Source organism: Daucus carota, chromosome 4 (genome assembly GCF_001625215.2).
Source record: "Daucus carota subsp. sativus chromosome 4, DH1 v3.0, whole genome shotgun sequence".
Taxonomy (NCBI): Eukaryota; Viridiplantae; Streptophyta; class Magnoliopsida; order Apiales; family Apiaceae; genus Daucus; species Daucus carota.
The window spans coordinates 30,881,174-30,897,939 of NC_030384.2; the positions used below are offsets into that span (position 1 = coordinate 30,881,174).

A 16,766-nucleotide genomic window follows, 5' to 3' on the forward strand; every position below is an offset into this window, starting at 1 on the left:
CTTGAAATGTTCCTCATGGTTTCATAGACACTATACCAGATCCAATATGATAGACCAAAGCAAATCACAAGAATCGTTCAATAAAACTAACGAGAACCAGTTCCATAATCAATACTCCACATGATTAGATTTGGATTTCTTCAATAGTCTAGGTAATATGAAATAAATGATAGATAATATGAAATTAAGTTATTAATAATAAATTTCAAACTATATATTTGTTTTTGTTTCGCAAAGATTTTGAGCTAGTTATATATACCTTGAGAGCAAACTCAAGCATAAAATTCAATTGGACATGCAATTAGACATTACAAACTTATTGATGTATATATAATTCGAGATCCAAAATTCACTTATTATGCAAGTGAGTTTGAGAATGATTTAAGAGACAAGAATGGATCTAGAATCTTTCAAAAAAAAGAAAAGAAAAGAACGGATTTAGAAATTAATTATAATTTCTAAGTAACATGAACCGTGTTTTTTTTTGTTATGGAAGTTACTTTCACGCTCGCAAAGATCATATAAGAATTGTTCAATTAACAATAGTTGATTCTGGTTCACTTCAGACTTTCAGACCGAAAGTATATATAGCAATGTTGATATAAAGTTCCTCCTATAATCTTATTCGGCGCCCATGTTCTAAAAACGAACATAAAGCTCTTAATAGTGGTTTGCCTAATGGGGTGTCTGTCACTTTTAAAAGGCCATATGATTATGATTTTGATGCCCTGAGGTGACAGTTTGTAAGACTGGTAAAGAAATACTAGTAACATTAGTCTTATAGCTCATTTAGTCAGATTTACATACCTGTGTTGGTTATGGAGCTAGTCGGCAGGTTTTTAGAGAAAAATTCTAAGCAAGTCAGGGTGTCCTGTAATAAGTCTTTTTTTGAAAGAAATAGTAACATTAGTGATCAGCTGCATCTTACAGTTTGACGGATTTACGCAATTTTTATGATAGTCAATTCATGGTTACAAGATATCAAGAAAGCATGGACAAGTACTTGTTGGTGTGAAGGACAGCTTAATTTAAAACTAAACCAACGAAATCCTTGCAAAGTCAAAGTGCATGATAAACAAGTATGCGATCCATAGTGGTCATTATAATCATTATGATCTTCGGCACGCCGAGGATTTGGACATTATAACATCATTAAGAAGTTTTTCACCTACTGCCTCGCTATTACATTTCAAATCATACCTTCTTAGTTCATTTACTTGATCCGTCGTCCCATTTCATGTGAAGGCTTCTTTATTTGATGTTCAAAAAAAAAAAAAAACCTGTATAAAATCATGTTCATAATTTATATTAATCAAACTTTAATTATTTGAAAACAAAAGAGTATAATCCTGAGCGCAGAGATATTGTTGTGTGAATGCTCCTAGGTATACAGTTGCAAGATTCCTAGTTGATGATTACTCGTGTGTGCGGGGGAGTTGGTTGTGGCAATGGACAATGGCAGGCCAAACTTTTGAAGCCAACTAAGACCAGCGCCTCATTATGATCTTATTTAGGGGCCGTTTGAGTGACGTTAAAATAAGTGTTTCTTGCTTAAAGTAAAAAAGTGAAGTACAATTTAGAAATTAGTTAAGACTTATAAGTGATTAAAGTATTTTGGAAGAAAATAGAAGTCATGAAACAATAGCTAGGAATCCTAACTTTTTATAAGTGCTTATCGACTTTTTATACAAACGGTACGAATAAGTGCTTCTAACTTAAAACTCCAGAAAAGCCCCACTCAAACACCCACTTATCGTAATGGAATGCATAATCATCATCATCTCCTATTCATGCCACACCACAAGCAATATGCAAGGCCAAATGCCAAATGTCAAGGGAGTGCTTATGCAAGTTCCTGTAGAAATGGCATCTGTTCACACAGCCCCCTCTTTTCGGGTCACAAAATCATACCTATAAATAGAGATGTGATGCTCAGTGTCATTTACTCAACTCACATTGCAGCTCATACCTTCTCCCAGAACATCCTTAAAGAGTCTATATCTTTCTACTGAGAATGAAGGCATTGTCATGCATTGCAGCATGTGCTGTGTTACTGCTTCTTGTGTCTGAACCACAGCTCGCCGTAGCTGTGACATGCAATCCCACTCAGCTGGCCCCTTGTGCAAGCGCCATCTCTTCTAACCAAGCACCATCGAGGCTTTGCTGCGTCAGGATTACTCAACAGAGGCCTTGCCTTTGCCAGTACCTTAAGAATCCCAATCTCAAGAAATTTGTCAACTCTCCCAATGCTAGGAAAATTGCTAGCACCTGTAAGGTTGCTTATCCCAGGTGTTAGAGACCAGAAAAAGGCATGTCTGTTTGTATTTTATATGTTTTGTATCCGGGCTGGTTACAATAATAAGTCCCTCTGCATGCTACATACAAATGGAGAGACTGTACTGCTTATTATAGAGGAGTAATTATAATGAAAAATATGACCCTAGTATACATAAGGGCTCATTTCCTTGCTTTGCTTGATTTTGCTTTCTGTAATTGAACACTTTCACAGCAAGATACGAATAATATGAATTTTGAATAAAGAAGACTGGAACAAGGTAGCATAATAGACTTGATTGATCTTCAGAGTTGAGAACAACTATAATTATCTGATATTTCATGAAGCAAACAAAGTATGCTTAGTTCATTATACTGAAGAGAAGACCTACTTGGAATAAGACTTCCGAGAATCATATACAGCAAATAATGTAAAAAAGAAAATGAAGAATTTCTGGTTTCTCACAAGTGGAGAAGGTTTGAGATAGGGTTGGACCATCCCATGATCCATGGCCTCTTGTCAGATGGAAGTACAAAGTTGAGCTCAAACATTTCCTTGGACAAATTTCCACTCTGACGAAAACCTACAAGGTTTGCCACTATGTCAGCACTCTCCTGTACATGCCTGGCATCATGGGGATTTACCCAAAGCTTGTTTATGAATTGCATCTTCCTGTGCTTCCCTTCTAATGGAACTTCCCATTTTATGTACAAAGCTTCCCTTTCCTCCATACTCAGCCGAACAGTCAATCTCCTGGCAAGAAACTCTCTTTCGCGCTTCAATGCTCTAAGGCTACATTGTAGATAAAAATAAGAGAATGGCGTGATTAGCAAAATTATTTTGCATAAAAAATGTCAAAGTAGAATATTAGTAGAGGGAGTGGATGAAGACCTCGAAGAAACTGAGATTGTGGGCTCTTCTCCTGTATGAGCTGGAGTTGCATTACCAATTTCAGCCAAGTGCTGCTGCAGCCAATTCAATCGCCTAAGTTCTACTTCCATATATATCTGATCAGAAGGGTCTCCTTTGAATAACAAGTAGAACTGGGTCCTGTGAATAATTGAGACAAAACAAACATCCCATAGTTCGATGATCTGCTGCCTTTGTTCCCTAAAAGTTACACTCCACGAAATTGGGGACACCTCTTGAAGTTCAGTCATGTTCTCCTCATTCTCCAAGTCATACCCTGCTTCTTCATTTGCCTCGAGCTCAAGCACCTGGTGGCAGATGATTGAATCAACCACTTTTTAGTATTATATGAGAGTATACAAATACATATATTCAAGGAGGCTCATGTGTAAAAATAATCTACCTGGCAAACAAGTAATTGCTTTTGATACTGGAGCTTAGCGACACGTTCTTTTAACTCTGTTACATATTCTCTTATACTTCTAACATTCTCTTCTGCTGCATTTTGAAACATCTTTTGCATTCTCTTCATGTTGACAGAACTTGTACGCCGATATGGAGTCCCTTCCTTTGATGATACATCGCCACCATCCTCACTCTTTGTTGGAGTATCTTTTCCTGAAACTAATGGAGTATCATTGGACAAATTGTCGTCATATTCTGGAGCTCTGTTTTCTGTATCAGAATTAGACACTTGTTTTGTAGATGACAGTGGTGAACACGGAGATCTTATGAAGTTCTGTCGGTTTGTTGTGTTGCTTGATGCTAGAGGAAGCAGCTTCTTCTTTTTAGAATGATTTTTGGTTTTCAAAGAGGCTTCAGCATTACACTGTTGGTCTTCGTTGCTTGGAAGAGACATTACCAACTTGTCAATGGACTTCTGAACATTTTCTAGCTGCTCCTCAAGATTGGCAATGTTACCTCCTTGTGAGTGAAGTCTAGTTATTTCATCCTTGAGATTGGCACTGATACTTTTGTTAACAGAAACAACATTTTCAACTTTAACATCTTTTGGGGCTGGTCGAACAGCACACATATCCTTTATTTCAGCTTGTAGCTTAGCAATTGTCTCTGCTGCATCTTGGTTACCTTGTCTATGACAAGCAACCTCTTTCTGAAGTACTTCCAGTGCTCGGTTTGCTTCCTCTCCAAGCTGCTCTTGGAGATGCTCAAGTTTTCTAATCTCATTCATAAGTGTGAAAGGCGCAGTGGATGATTGCCTCATTGTCTGCCTTCCTGTTGTATTTCTCATCTTTACAAAATGATCTGTCTCTTTGCCAGCAAGGTTAGGCGACAAGGTCCCAGAAAATGAGAGGCACTTTTTTACAATTGGACTGCGTGACTCAGTCATCTTTAAAACCTAAATCAAGGCATTAACATAAGTTCAAACTAAACATCAAGCAAACTATAAATTAAAATTAGAGGGTTTCAAATGTATATATGTGTATATGAAACAGACCTGTGGTTCTTCCTGAAGTTTCCTACGCAACTCATCAACCTGAGACTTTGCAAGATCCCGTTGAATTCTCAATTCCTCAATTTCTTTCTCCATCTAATACACGCGCAATAGAATACATTTAGCCGAATACATTATATACGACATATTAATATTATTTTTGAATTCAATGTTTCCATAAGCAGTGGACATAATCTGGTGAAGTACCTGCTGTATTTTGTAATCTTTTTCACTTAGTGGATCTGGTGTGCGTGCAGCTTCGAGTCTGGCTACTTCCTTCTGTAAATGCTTAATTAATTGTTTGTCTGAAACAACCTGATTAGAATATGTTTCATGCAATTAATTAGGCAAGCGTTTTAAAGAATGATTTAGATATGCTGTCTTTTATTAGTGATAAGAATTGAATCCTTCCATTTTATGTACATACCATGTTTACTTGGGCATTGTTTACAACTTCCTTAGCTCGGGTGGCAAAGTACAGTGTGTTTCGGGATTGCTCCACGTGGCTGGATGCAGGACTCAAAGTGCAAATGATAGCAGTGCGTGCATTACCACCAAGAGAGTGCTGCAATATTCGTGTGAGCTTTGAGTCTCGGTATGGTATATGACCACTTCTTTTTCCAACACTGCAATAAAAGATTTGACGACCAATTAATTAAGTATGGCATTCTAGGTAAACATTACATAACACATGACTAAAACATCCTACGAGTTAAACTGTCTCATTGCTAAGCAGTGCTATTAGCTTGTTAAGAGCTCCTACATTCACTTTCTTATGAAACTTGCAACACTACAATGTATTCAAAGTTCTCACTCTTTAGTTAACATGCAAGATTACACATTAATGGTTTTTTCCTATTCTTGGAATACCTAAGATTTGTAGTATAGTTCTCAACTGGTACATTTTTTCTTTTTAATCACCTAACAATGGAAGTACACAAGTAGCGAGAAACTAAAATTATGACTATCAAGGGACAAAACTCTTTTCATGGAACAAGCTTCATAAAACTTGTACGGTATTTACTATTGATGCTTTAAGTAAATGATACCTTAACTTTCTAATTACTGTTGTAAGAGTCATCAGACTAAGGTTAATATGGCATCCCTCTCTGAGCCTAACTCCCTCGGAATTTGTCTGAGAGACTCTTTCACTTCCTGCTAAGTCTACAAAGTTCTGCAAAAAACAAATATTGTTGTCATTACTTTATTAGCTCATGCAGCTTTATTTTCAAAATCATGTAAAGAATAGTGTTTGCTTATTTACCAGGCTTGCAACATAAGATCTCACACAATCTGAATTTTCACGAAGTGTACTTTCAATTGTCTGCATGTAAACAAGATATAGTTATAAGGAATTGCTACATCTCCATTCTCATTCATCAAAAAAACACAACATGAACTATATAACTAACCAGCCTTATTATCTGGTGTGACCTTGAACTGGTATCGTTGAGGGCAGTTTCGCCTACTTGTCTTTGAGCTGCGAAATGTACAAAATATTAAATATCAAACCATGGGACGATATAAGCTTAACTTTAACTTAAAAGATCTCCTTGCCAATTAAAATATAAATCTCAAGTCTTACCCTCACAAATTCTAATCAAATTTCTTAGATGCTGGTCATCATTCGCTGTTTCCTCAACTAACTTCTCAACCACAGTTCCTTTCTACATTCAGAAACAAAAAAAAAAAGGCCTAAATTATGCAAGGCAGAAAACAGAAGAATATTGATTCACAAATAGGTTGGCTTGAATTTCACCTCTGGATCATCTAGAAGCTTTAAATTGCGCCCAGAATCAGAATTCAACAAGTCCCTGACATTCTCATTATAGATTTCAAGCCCTGAAATTCTTATTCGAAAATCCCTCTCTGGAGTCTGTTTCACAAAAAAATTTGTATGAATCAGATTCCAACAGGTCTTTTAATATCACAGATCCTCATACTAATCTAGACCGTCAAAACTAGAAAGCAAGGCACACTTCCCCTTGCAACAAATTCTATCATTTCTATTTGTACTTGAGGTTTATGCAATTTTGTACAACAAGAGATTATAAAGTAGCTTACATTAAGTATATGCTTGTAAATATCATGAACAGCTTTCTCTGTAATTCCTCTCATTGTGTATGTCTTTCCACTGCTGGTTTGACCATAAGCGAATATAGTAGCTGCAGAAAGACCGACGACAGATCAATGTCACATTGCAATCAGAGCATAGAAGACACAAACAAATACTAAATTAAATATATTCAAACTTCTGTTTACCATTGATTCCCATCAGAGCAGACAACGCAACATTCTTTACTCCCTCCTCATACACAGTATCCGTAAAAGAAGCAGGACCAAATACCTTATCTAAAAATCGAGAAATAGTTACTCTCTCAGAGGCTTCATATATCCAAAAATGAAATTTTCAACAAAAAACAAGCTTCCTAGTTACCAAATGTGAATGAGGCAGAATGATGAGCTACACGCTCATTAGGCGATGCCTTGTAAACAATAGTGTGATCTTCAATGCATTCCCACGCGACTTGATCTTTCGCCAATTGCTCCCTTTTATTCAGTGGCCTTAACCTCACTGTTACCACAATCTTCTCTTCTCTACTTTTAGTCCCTCCGGGAGTGGATACAGGTGTCCTCACTATCTTCGAAACCGGTGTACCAGGGTTTCTAACGGTCATCTTGATTATATATAAATAAATTAATCAATGTATATCACGAACCAAAAAAAAATTGTTGATGTCTGCCCTCAATCAATATCTGCAACATATGAAACACAAATTAGTTCCTACAATTACGCTTTCGGGTACTAAAAAGTAACAATTCCCCAAAAATGAACTTTATTTCCAAACTGAAATGCATTGTACTTCACAGAAGCTCTATTTATTTAATTCATTATAGTAAGAGATGATCATGTTGGAAATTCTGATTATTATAACAACATAGAGGCAGTTATATATCATATTAAACAAGCCAAGGCCAAGCAAGTTTAAACAAAACGCGAAGGTAAAACACATGCATATCAGTGACTGTAAGACAAGAGGAAGGAGAGAAATTGTACCAGTAGCCATAGCCTGAGGCAACGACATGTACAACACAAAAATGACAAGAACAGCTGAGTCGTCAGGCCTTATACGAAGACCTGACTGCTCTTGAAGAGAATATTGCCCCCACCTGCTGCACTGGGGATGCTTGCAACACCTCCTCCAGGATAAAACAGCTCAGAGCTTTGAACTACAGCACCTTCGAAGCTCAACAACGACTAACTCCTCACTCGCCAGAAAACCAACTTCTGAACTGACTGTGTTTGGGAGAGAAAGTAGAGAGGAAGAAGAGAATGTAGGTGTGGTGTGTAAAACTCAGCAACTTAGTCCTCTATTTATACTAGAGGCTAAGTGTAACTGACCACCCAAATTTAATATAAGAATTTAAGCTGCACATTAAAAATAAATCGTAACAGCTGATTTATTATAATGTAACAGCTGATATATATTAATCCACACATTAAACCAGCCGTTTTATATATATATATTTTAATTTCTGAATATATCATCAGTTACAAGTCCAGGTTCATTGTATCTGACTTAGCCCACAATTGTATAATCCGACCCAGTCCAATTGAGCCCAACAGACACAACCCAGCCCAACTGATAAATAAATTCTAATTAAAATATTATATTAAACCAATACGAAATAAAATTCCCCGCCCAGGTCGCCTCGCGTACGCGAGACGCCGAGACATTCGCCCAAATCGCCCTTCGACCCGACCCGTCCCGTCCCGTCCCGTGACGTGACGTGACGTGCCGAGCCGAGCCGAGCCGAGGCGTGGCGGGGCGGGGCGGCGGCGGCGGCGCGCGCGTGGGCTCGTGAGAACACCACGCACCATAACACACCTTAGTAGTTATGCACTACCCATGTGTGTTATACTATATAAAGCCAACACCCCCCTTTATTTCTTTCAATGTGGGACAAACAACATTCTCTTTCAAGCTCTTTCAAGCCACTAACTTCAACTTCATTTCTCTTATGGATTTCCTTAAGAAAATTCTTAAACCCATACATGAAAGTTTAAGTTCTAATATCTAGAAACAACTTCCAATCATTAGATTATGGAATTAACAACAAGAACATAATAAAATTATGAACTTAAAACACCATTTTCTAACAATCCCCCACAAATCCATACAGAAATGCGTTTCAGGTTTCTTATCATGACTTGTTTTTCAGAGTCGGTACCCTTCCGGGTTTGAACCCTCCTAAGTTCTCTACTTCAATGGCTACCGGATTCAGATGGAATGTTTCACCTTGAATCTTAATCCGTTGGGTGTAACCACTTTCCATAGACAACGACAAATCAACGGCTATGGAGCCAATCTACGGCTTTGAGACATTAATGGTCATGTCTCGATCCTGTTCGTCGAATGCTTCAAGGAATAACCCTTTCCTCTAATTGCGACCACACAATTACATTCGCTTAGCTGGGCATCTCTAGAGATATACTGCTAATATCTCGTCTAACGACTTGATCCCATTCAGAGTTTGTAACACTCTTACTATCTTAGCAGTCACAGTACCTTCTAGGTTTACAGGGGATAGACTCAGATACATAAGTATCATCTATGTAGCAAAGGTACTACCAATTCACCCTTACAGCTTGTTATTACCACATTGAATACACTTCGAGGGATCTCCTCTCATGTGTATTGGGTTCCCACTGTTGATGAATTATGATGGGTTGACAGTCCCATCCCCAACCTTGACTTAAGGACTACTGCAGGTTCCAGTCCTTTAGTCAAAGGATCAGCTATATTATTCTGAGTTCCTATGAACTCTATAGCTATAATCCTGTCAGACACTAACCCCCTTATAGACTTAAGTCTAACTTGGATGTGTCTCTTTGTTTTAGCATTATGCTTTTTACTGCTAATCTTGTCAATAGTTGTTCGACTATCACAATGAATAGCAATCGCAGGAAGCGGTCTGCTTACTACTGGTAACGTGGACATAAGCCCATGTAGCCATTCAGCCTCCGTCCCAGTGGCATCAAGTGCACACAACTCAGCCTCAAACGTCGACCGAGTCACAATAGTCTGTCTAGTCGACTTCCAGGATACTGCTCCACCCGCAAGGGTAAACACATATCCAGTCACTCCATTGGAACCAGACTTCTTAGCTATCCAACTTGCATCACTGTACCCTTCAAGTACACCAGGAAACCTCCTGTAGTGTAAACTAAGGTACATTGTGCCTTTCAGATATCTAAGTACTCTATCAAGAGCATCCCAATGAGTTCTGTTTGGACAGCTTGTATATCTAGCCAACTTAGACACAGAATATGAGATATCTGGTCTAGTACAGTTAGCAAGATACTGCAAGCTCCCAATAATCTGAGAATATCTTAACTGAGACACAGGAACTCCAGAAGTATTCTTGACAAGGGCAACTTTAGGATCATAGGGTGTACTAGCGATTCTACACTGTGAATAACCATATTTCTCAAGTATAGATTTCTCTATATAATGAGATTGAGTCAAGGTTATTCCTTCAGTTGACTGAATCAGTTTGATTCCAAGAATCACACTAGCCTCCCCCATATCCTTCATTTCAAAGTGCCTTTTTAAGAATGCTTTTGTCTCGTTAATAATCTCAATATTGGTTCCAAACAATAAGATGTCATCCACATATAGGCATAAGATGACATACTCACTGCCTTTAACTTTGATGTAGACACACTTATCGCTTTCATTAACTTTAAAACTGAATGGCAATACAGTATCATCAAACTTTTTATGCCAATCCCTGGGAGCTTGTTTCAAGCCATAGATGGACTTGATTAACTTACATACTTTCCTTTCATTGCCAGATGCAACAAATCCCTCAGGCTGATCCATATAAATCTCCTCTTCAAGATCACCATGAAGAAAAGCCGTCTTTACATCCATCTGATGGATGATAAGACCATGGACCGAAGCCAATGCTATAAGCATACGGATTGTTACCATCCTAGCAACCGGAGAGTATGTGTCAAAGTAATCAATTCCTTCCTTTTGCTTAAACCCTTTTGCCACCAGTCTAGCTTTGTACTTATCTATTGAGCCGTCAGGGTTTAACTTCCTCTTGAAGACCCACTTGCACCCAATAGTAGAGCACCCAGGAGGGAGATCAACCAACTCCCATGTTCCATTAGAAACAATAGAGTCAATTTCACTCTTTACAGCACCCTTCCAATGTCTAGACTCCGAAGAGTCCATAGCCTGTCGGAAAGTTAAAGGTTCGTCCTCGACATTGTAAGTGATAAAATCACTTCCAAAATCCTTAACTACCTTTGCACGCTTACTTCTCCTTGGTTCCTCTACTTCATTAGGAGTAGAACTACTACCAGGTTCCGCCCCCACATTTGTCATCTTTTCCACATGATCGGGAATAGAACTTGATGTGTGAGTGGGATCCTTATCATAGGTCTCTTGAGGTATACCAGTCTTCATAGGGTAGACATCCTCAAAGAATGTAGCATCACGAAATTCAACTATCGTGTTAGCCACTATACCATCTATGTCAGATTTTATTACTAAAAATCTCATAGCTGTAGTGGTCTCAGGATAGCCCAGAAAGATACAATCAACAGTCTTTGGTCCTAGTTTCTTTCTCTTGTGTTCAGGGACAAGTACCTTAGCAAGGCACCCCCACACACGAAGATACTTAAGACTAGTCATCCTGCCTTTCCATAACTCTAAAGGTGTCTTATCCATGTGTTTCAGAGGAACTCTATTCAAAATATGGCAAGCCGTATTTAGAGCCTCTCCCCACATGTATTTAGGCAACCCAGAGTTAATTAGCATACTATTAATCATATCTTTAAATGTTCTGTTCTTTCGCTCAGCGACCCCATTAGACTCAGGTGTGTATGGTGGAGTAACTTCATGAACTATACCATTGTTTTCACAAAATTCATTAAAGGAGTTACTTGTATACTCACCACCTCTGTCAGATCTCAAACGTTTAAGTACCTTACTAGTTTGTTTTTCTACTTCAGTTTTATATATAATGAATTTACTAAGTGCTTCATCCTTATGTTTAAGTAAATAAACATAACAATATCTACTACTATCATCTATAAAGGTAATGAAGTATCTAAACTGGTCCTTAGTCAACACACCACCAAATTCACAAATATCAGTGTGTACTAAATCTAACAAGTCTGAATCCCTAACAATGTTATGAAAAGGTTTCCTTATTTGTTTAGCTGACACACATACTTGACATTTAGAATTCTTTTCTATGGTATGTTTTGGAATCAACTCTAAGTTCATCATATTCTTAAGAGCACCAAAGTTTAAGTGACCTAGTCTAGCATGCCATAAACTTGAGGATTCAACACAATTCACAGAAGGAAGAATAACATTATTTAATGTACCCAAAACGGGTTCAGCATTAATTACAAATAAACCATTTGACAAGTAACCCTTGCCAAAAAATGTACCAGTGTGAATAAGAACTACTTTATTACATTTGAAGGAAATTTCAAAGCCATTGGAAACTAAACAGCTTCCACTTATTATATTTCTACGCATGTCGGGAACATAATGCACTCTAGTTAGGGATAGAATACGTCCAGAAGGGAACTTCAGATCCACGTTTCCTATTCCATGTACTTGAGCAGCACTAGCATTCCCCATCGTCACTGTCAAGCTATGACTCTGTTGATAAGATACAAATAAACTAATATCAGCACAAATATGCACATTAGCTCCAGTATCTATCAACCATTCATTTGACAGATAGGTAGAAAATAATACAGGGTTGTAGGAAACATACCGGTCTGCGTTGGTTTCAGAAGCCGTGGCCTCACCAACAACCATGTTCACTACAGGCCCACTTGTAGTTGCAAGCACAGCATTCGCTTGTGCTACCACCTCAGCCTTCTTCGCCTTCTTTGTAGGGCAGTCCTTACTCCAGTGCCCAACCTGCCCACAAGACCAACACGGTTTGTTTGCCTTGGGTTTCTTGGCCTTGTCCTTGTCACTCTTAGGTTTATTAGCGCTAACTTTCTTAGCCACACCCTTCCTTTTCTGTCCTACAGTAGCTACATTTACCTTCGAGCTCCCGGCCTCAGTTGGCATCACATGTCCTTGTTTGGACTTGTGTTGTTCTTGAACCGAGATGTCCAGCATAAGGTTGGTCCAGGTGATCTCTCCTTTCTGTCTTTTCAGGGAGAGAGAGAACTCCTCCCAAGACTTCGGAAGCTTTTCAATCACACTCATAACCTTGAACTTTTCAGGGAGGTCCATTCCGGACTCCTTCAAAGCATGCACTATCATCTCGAATTCATGCACTTGCTCAGTCATGGACTTGTTGTCCACCAGCTTGAATTCAAGGAACTTAGCCACAGAATACTTCTCAAGACCCTGAGAGTCAGTATTATGTGTCTGGTCCAGCTTCTCCCATAAGAGTTTTGCAGAATAGGCATCAGAGGAATACACATCAAACAATGTGTTAGTGAGAGCAGCCAGAATGGCCGCCCTGGCCACACCATCCTTCTCAGCCCACTTCGCAAAGCCCTTTACAGTTTCAGCTTTCTCTTGATCCACCACTGGTTTCTCATACTCCACAACAGGCCACAGACCCTTTACAGTCAACCACAATTTCATTCTTTTCTGCCAGCGAGAAAAGCCTACACCACCATTGAACTTCTCTGGCAAGCCAGTTAATTCAACGGCTTGTGGAAAACTGTAAGTGGTCCAATCAATGGCCACCACAGATGCACCAGAACCACTACCACCACCAACAACGGGAACCTCAGTTTCACTCGACATTATGCTAAATAATATATAACAAATATTCTCTTCAAGAATGTTGGAAATTCTGATTATTATAACAACATAGAGGCAGTTATATATCATATTAAACAAGCCAAGGCCAAGCAAGTTTAAACAAAACGCGAAGGTAAAACACATGCATATCAGTGACTGTAAGACAAGAGGAAGGAGAGAAATTGTACCAGTAGCCATAGCCTGAGGCAACGACATGTACAACACAAAAATGACAAGAACAGCTGAGTCGTCAGGCCTTATACGAAGACCTGACTGCTCTTGAAGAGAATATTGCCCCCACCTGCTGCACTGGGGATGCTTGCAACACCTCCTCCAGGATAAAACAGCTCAGAGCTTTGAACTACAGCACCTTCGAAGCTCAACAACGACTAACTCCTCACTCGCCAGAAAACCAACTTCTGAACTGACTGTGTTTGGGAGAGAAAGTAGAGAGGAAGAAGAGAATGTAGGTGTGGTGTGTAAAACTCAGCAACTTAGTCCTCTATTTATACTAGAGGCTAAGTGTAACTGACCACCCAAATTTAATATAAGAATTTAAGCTGCACATTAAAAATAAATCGTAACAGCTGATTTATTATAATGTAACAGCTGATATATATTAATCCACACATTAAACCAGCCGTTTTATATATATATATTTTAATTTCTGAATATATCATCAGTTACAAGTCCAGGTTCATTGTATCTGACTTAGCCCACAATTGTATAATCCGACCCAGTCCAATTGAGCCCAACAGACACAACCCAGCCCAACTGATAAATAAATTCTAATTAAAATATTATATTAAACCAATACGAAATAAAATTCCCCGCCCAGGTCGCCTCGCGTACGCGAGACGCCGAGACATTCGCCCAAATCGCCCTTCGACCCGACCCGTCCCGTCCCGTCCCGTGACGTGACGTGCCGAGCCGAGCCGAGCCGAGGCGTGGCGGGGCGGGGCGGCGGCGGCGGCGCGCGCGTGGGCTCGTGAGAACACCACGCACCATAACACACCTTAGTAGTTATGCACTACCCATGTGTGTTATACTATATAAAGCCAACACCCCCCTTTATTTCTTTCAATGTGGGACAAACAACATTCTCTTTCAAGCTCTTTCAAGCCACTAACTTCAACTTCATTTCTCTTATGGATTTCCTTAAGAAAATTCTTAAACCCATACATGAAAGTTTAAGTTCTAATATCTAGAAACAACTTCCAATCATTAGATTATGGAATTAACAACAAGAACATAATAAAATTATGAACTTAAAACACCATTTTCTAACAGATCAGTATTCTTTCAATCCAAATAGAGGAGCATTAGGGCAACAACTCACTACATAAATGGAAAGTCTAGTGACGGAACCAGAACTACGAAAGACCAGCTATACAATTTTTGAATTAGTATACAAGAGTAAGGAAGAAACTTACCGGAGACGAGGGAGATGCAGTCGGTACAAATGAGTGAGACGGAGAGAGTAATTTGCAAACAGATATGTACAATATGTGTAGAGACAGAAATTGAGTGAAGAGCGCTTAGAGATGGAAATTTGTAGTTAAAGAGAGTTTTAAAGAAGGTCTAGTGAGTTGAGTGACTTGATATCATCTTTTCAAACTTTGATAGATTGCCCAACGGCTAGTTCAGTTGTATGTTGTGTGGGGGTATTTTAGTACTTTAGTTTTGCTGGGTCTAGCTCTATTAAACGGTTATGTATTTGGGCTTTCGATATTTATGTTCTCTCGAGAAACTTATCAGAAAAGGTTAACTCAATAACAAGAAATATATGAGTCAGAAAACATAAAATAACAAGAAATATATACCGGTAGATTTGCCCGCGGGGCGTATTATTTTATAAAACAAAATATTTAATCACAGGAGATTTGCCAGATTTGCCAAGTATATATTATTTTTTGGATCTTATTTGTAAATATACTATATTCTTTAAAATCTTTCAAATATATTATGTTTTTAATCTTATTTACAAATATACACCTCTTCTCTCTCTTCTCTCAAACCCACCAACACCACCGGTATAGATTTCCCAACTTTGGTCTTGGCACACCCATACTCCATGTACATAACCACACACCTCCTCCCACCTCCCTTTCTCGCGTCACGACTACGTCAGCGTGCGGCCAAACCTTCCCCCTCCATTACTCGTTCTCTACCGAGGACTGCTGTTGGGAGTCGTCGTGGTGATAACACCGCACCGGATCCGGCTTCTATCCCCAATACAATCAAATCCAAACTCAATCCAAACCTCAATCAATCAATTGAATCCAAAACTCCGATTTTACTCTATAAACCTTAAGTTTATAAATTGGGGAACTAGCTTTTGAATTTACAAATGTGTTTATTATGATTCAAACATCGTTACTCAGCCAACAAACACTGGACTCGCGACTTAACACAACTAATCTCAAACACAAATAGTATCGCCAGGGTACTATTGGGTGTTATGGGGTTTATGAAGCAATGAAGTTGCTTTTGAGTTGATTTCTAATTTATTGTTTTAGTTGCTTTATAACTTGCAAGGTTGATATTAGAATTAGCCCCGCAGAGGTGTTTTTCAGCCTTTTGCAACCAGTTACAACTTATTTATGCAAATAAATGTAATTTTCAAATTTTTTCCCCCAAAATTGCATTTCTAGTTGCATATGATTGCTAGCAGTTGCAAATATGGTTGCATATGCAACCACCGTATTTTTGCAATATTTTCAGAAATATTATTTTTTGCAATTTGTTTTAAAAACTGATAGTATTTTTACAAAAATTCTTTTAAACTTGATTATATTTAAAAAATCCCTTAATTATATAGGTAAATGGTTCTTTTTATATGTATAATTATGTTCTTGTTCTTATGTTTATGGCAATAATTTGTTTCGCAAAAATTTGATAATAATATTATTGCAATTTCATTTATAATAATTTTATAAATATAAAATATAAAAATGAATTACTAACAAACAATATTAAGATAAATTAGTCTACGTACTCGATTACAACAAAACTATAATCATGAAAACTATAGGCTCTTTTTGGGAATTAGCGGTTCACGGTTAGCTGTTAGCGGATTGAATTAGATGTTTTGACCAACTGATTGAAATAGATGTTTTGACTAGCGGATTGAATTAGCGGTTAATTGTAAAAATGTCTGGTAAATAACTGTTTGATAAGTTTTTTGTGACACATATCCAAACCAAAAAACTCCTCAAAGTAGGTTTGAAAATTAGCTTTTTGCGCCCAAACCTCTATTTCAATCCGCTAACTATAAAACACTAACATTAGCGGATTGAAATGGTCAAACCTCTAAAAC

The 16,766-nt window shown here is 38.2% G+C and overlaps 1 protein-coding gene across 1 annotated transcript; it reads right to left on the minus strand.

Moving 5' to 3' along the window:
• Window positions 1–2,514: 2,514 nt before the first annotated feature.
• On the minus strand, window positions 2,515–15,035 carry LOC108219516 (kinesin-like protein NACK1). Its single transcript, XM_064091638.1, has 15 exons — window positions 14,881–15,035; window positions 7,078–7,397; window positions 6,903–6,992; window positions 6,705–6,805; window positions 6,400–6,516; window positions 6,226–6,307; window positions 6,053–6,120; window positions 5,905–5,964; window positions 5,690–5,814; window positions 5,068–5,266; window positions 4,848–4,955; window positions 4,644–4,736; window positions 3,588–4,544; window positions 3,167–3,492; window positions 2,515–3,067 (listed from the first exon to the last, which is right to left on the minus strand). The coding sequence occupies exons 2-15, from the start codon at window positions 7,316–7,318 to the stop codon at window positions 2,737–2,739; spliced, it is 2,898 nt and encodes a 965-aa protein (XP_063947708.1). The 5' UTR covers window positions 7,319–7,397; window positions 14,881–15,035; the 3' UTR covers window positions 2,515–2,736.
• Window positions 15,036–16,766: the final 1,731 nt, after the last annotated feature.

Excerpts from the sequence above, each read along its gene's own strand:
- LOC108219516 (XM_064091638.1), bottom strand. The coding sequence starts at position 7,318 with ATGACCGTTAGAAACCCTGGTACACCGGTTTCGAAGATAGTGAGGACA. Across the intron at positions 4,545-4,643 it reads AACTTCAGGAAGAACCACAG|GTTTTAAAGATGACTGAGTC; the intron begins GTCTGTTTCATA and ends GCCTTGATTTAG. Across the intron at positions 3,068-3,166 it reads ACAATCTCAGTTTCTTCGAG|CCTTAGAGCATTGAAGCGCG; the intron begins GTCTTCATCCAC and ends TCTACAATGTAG.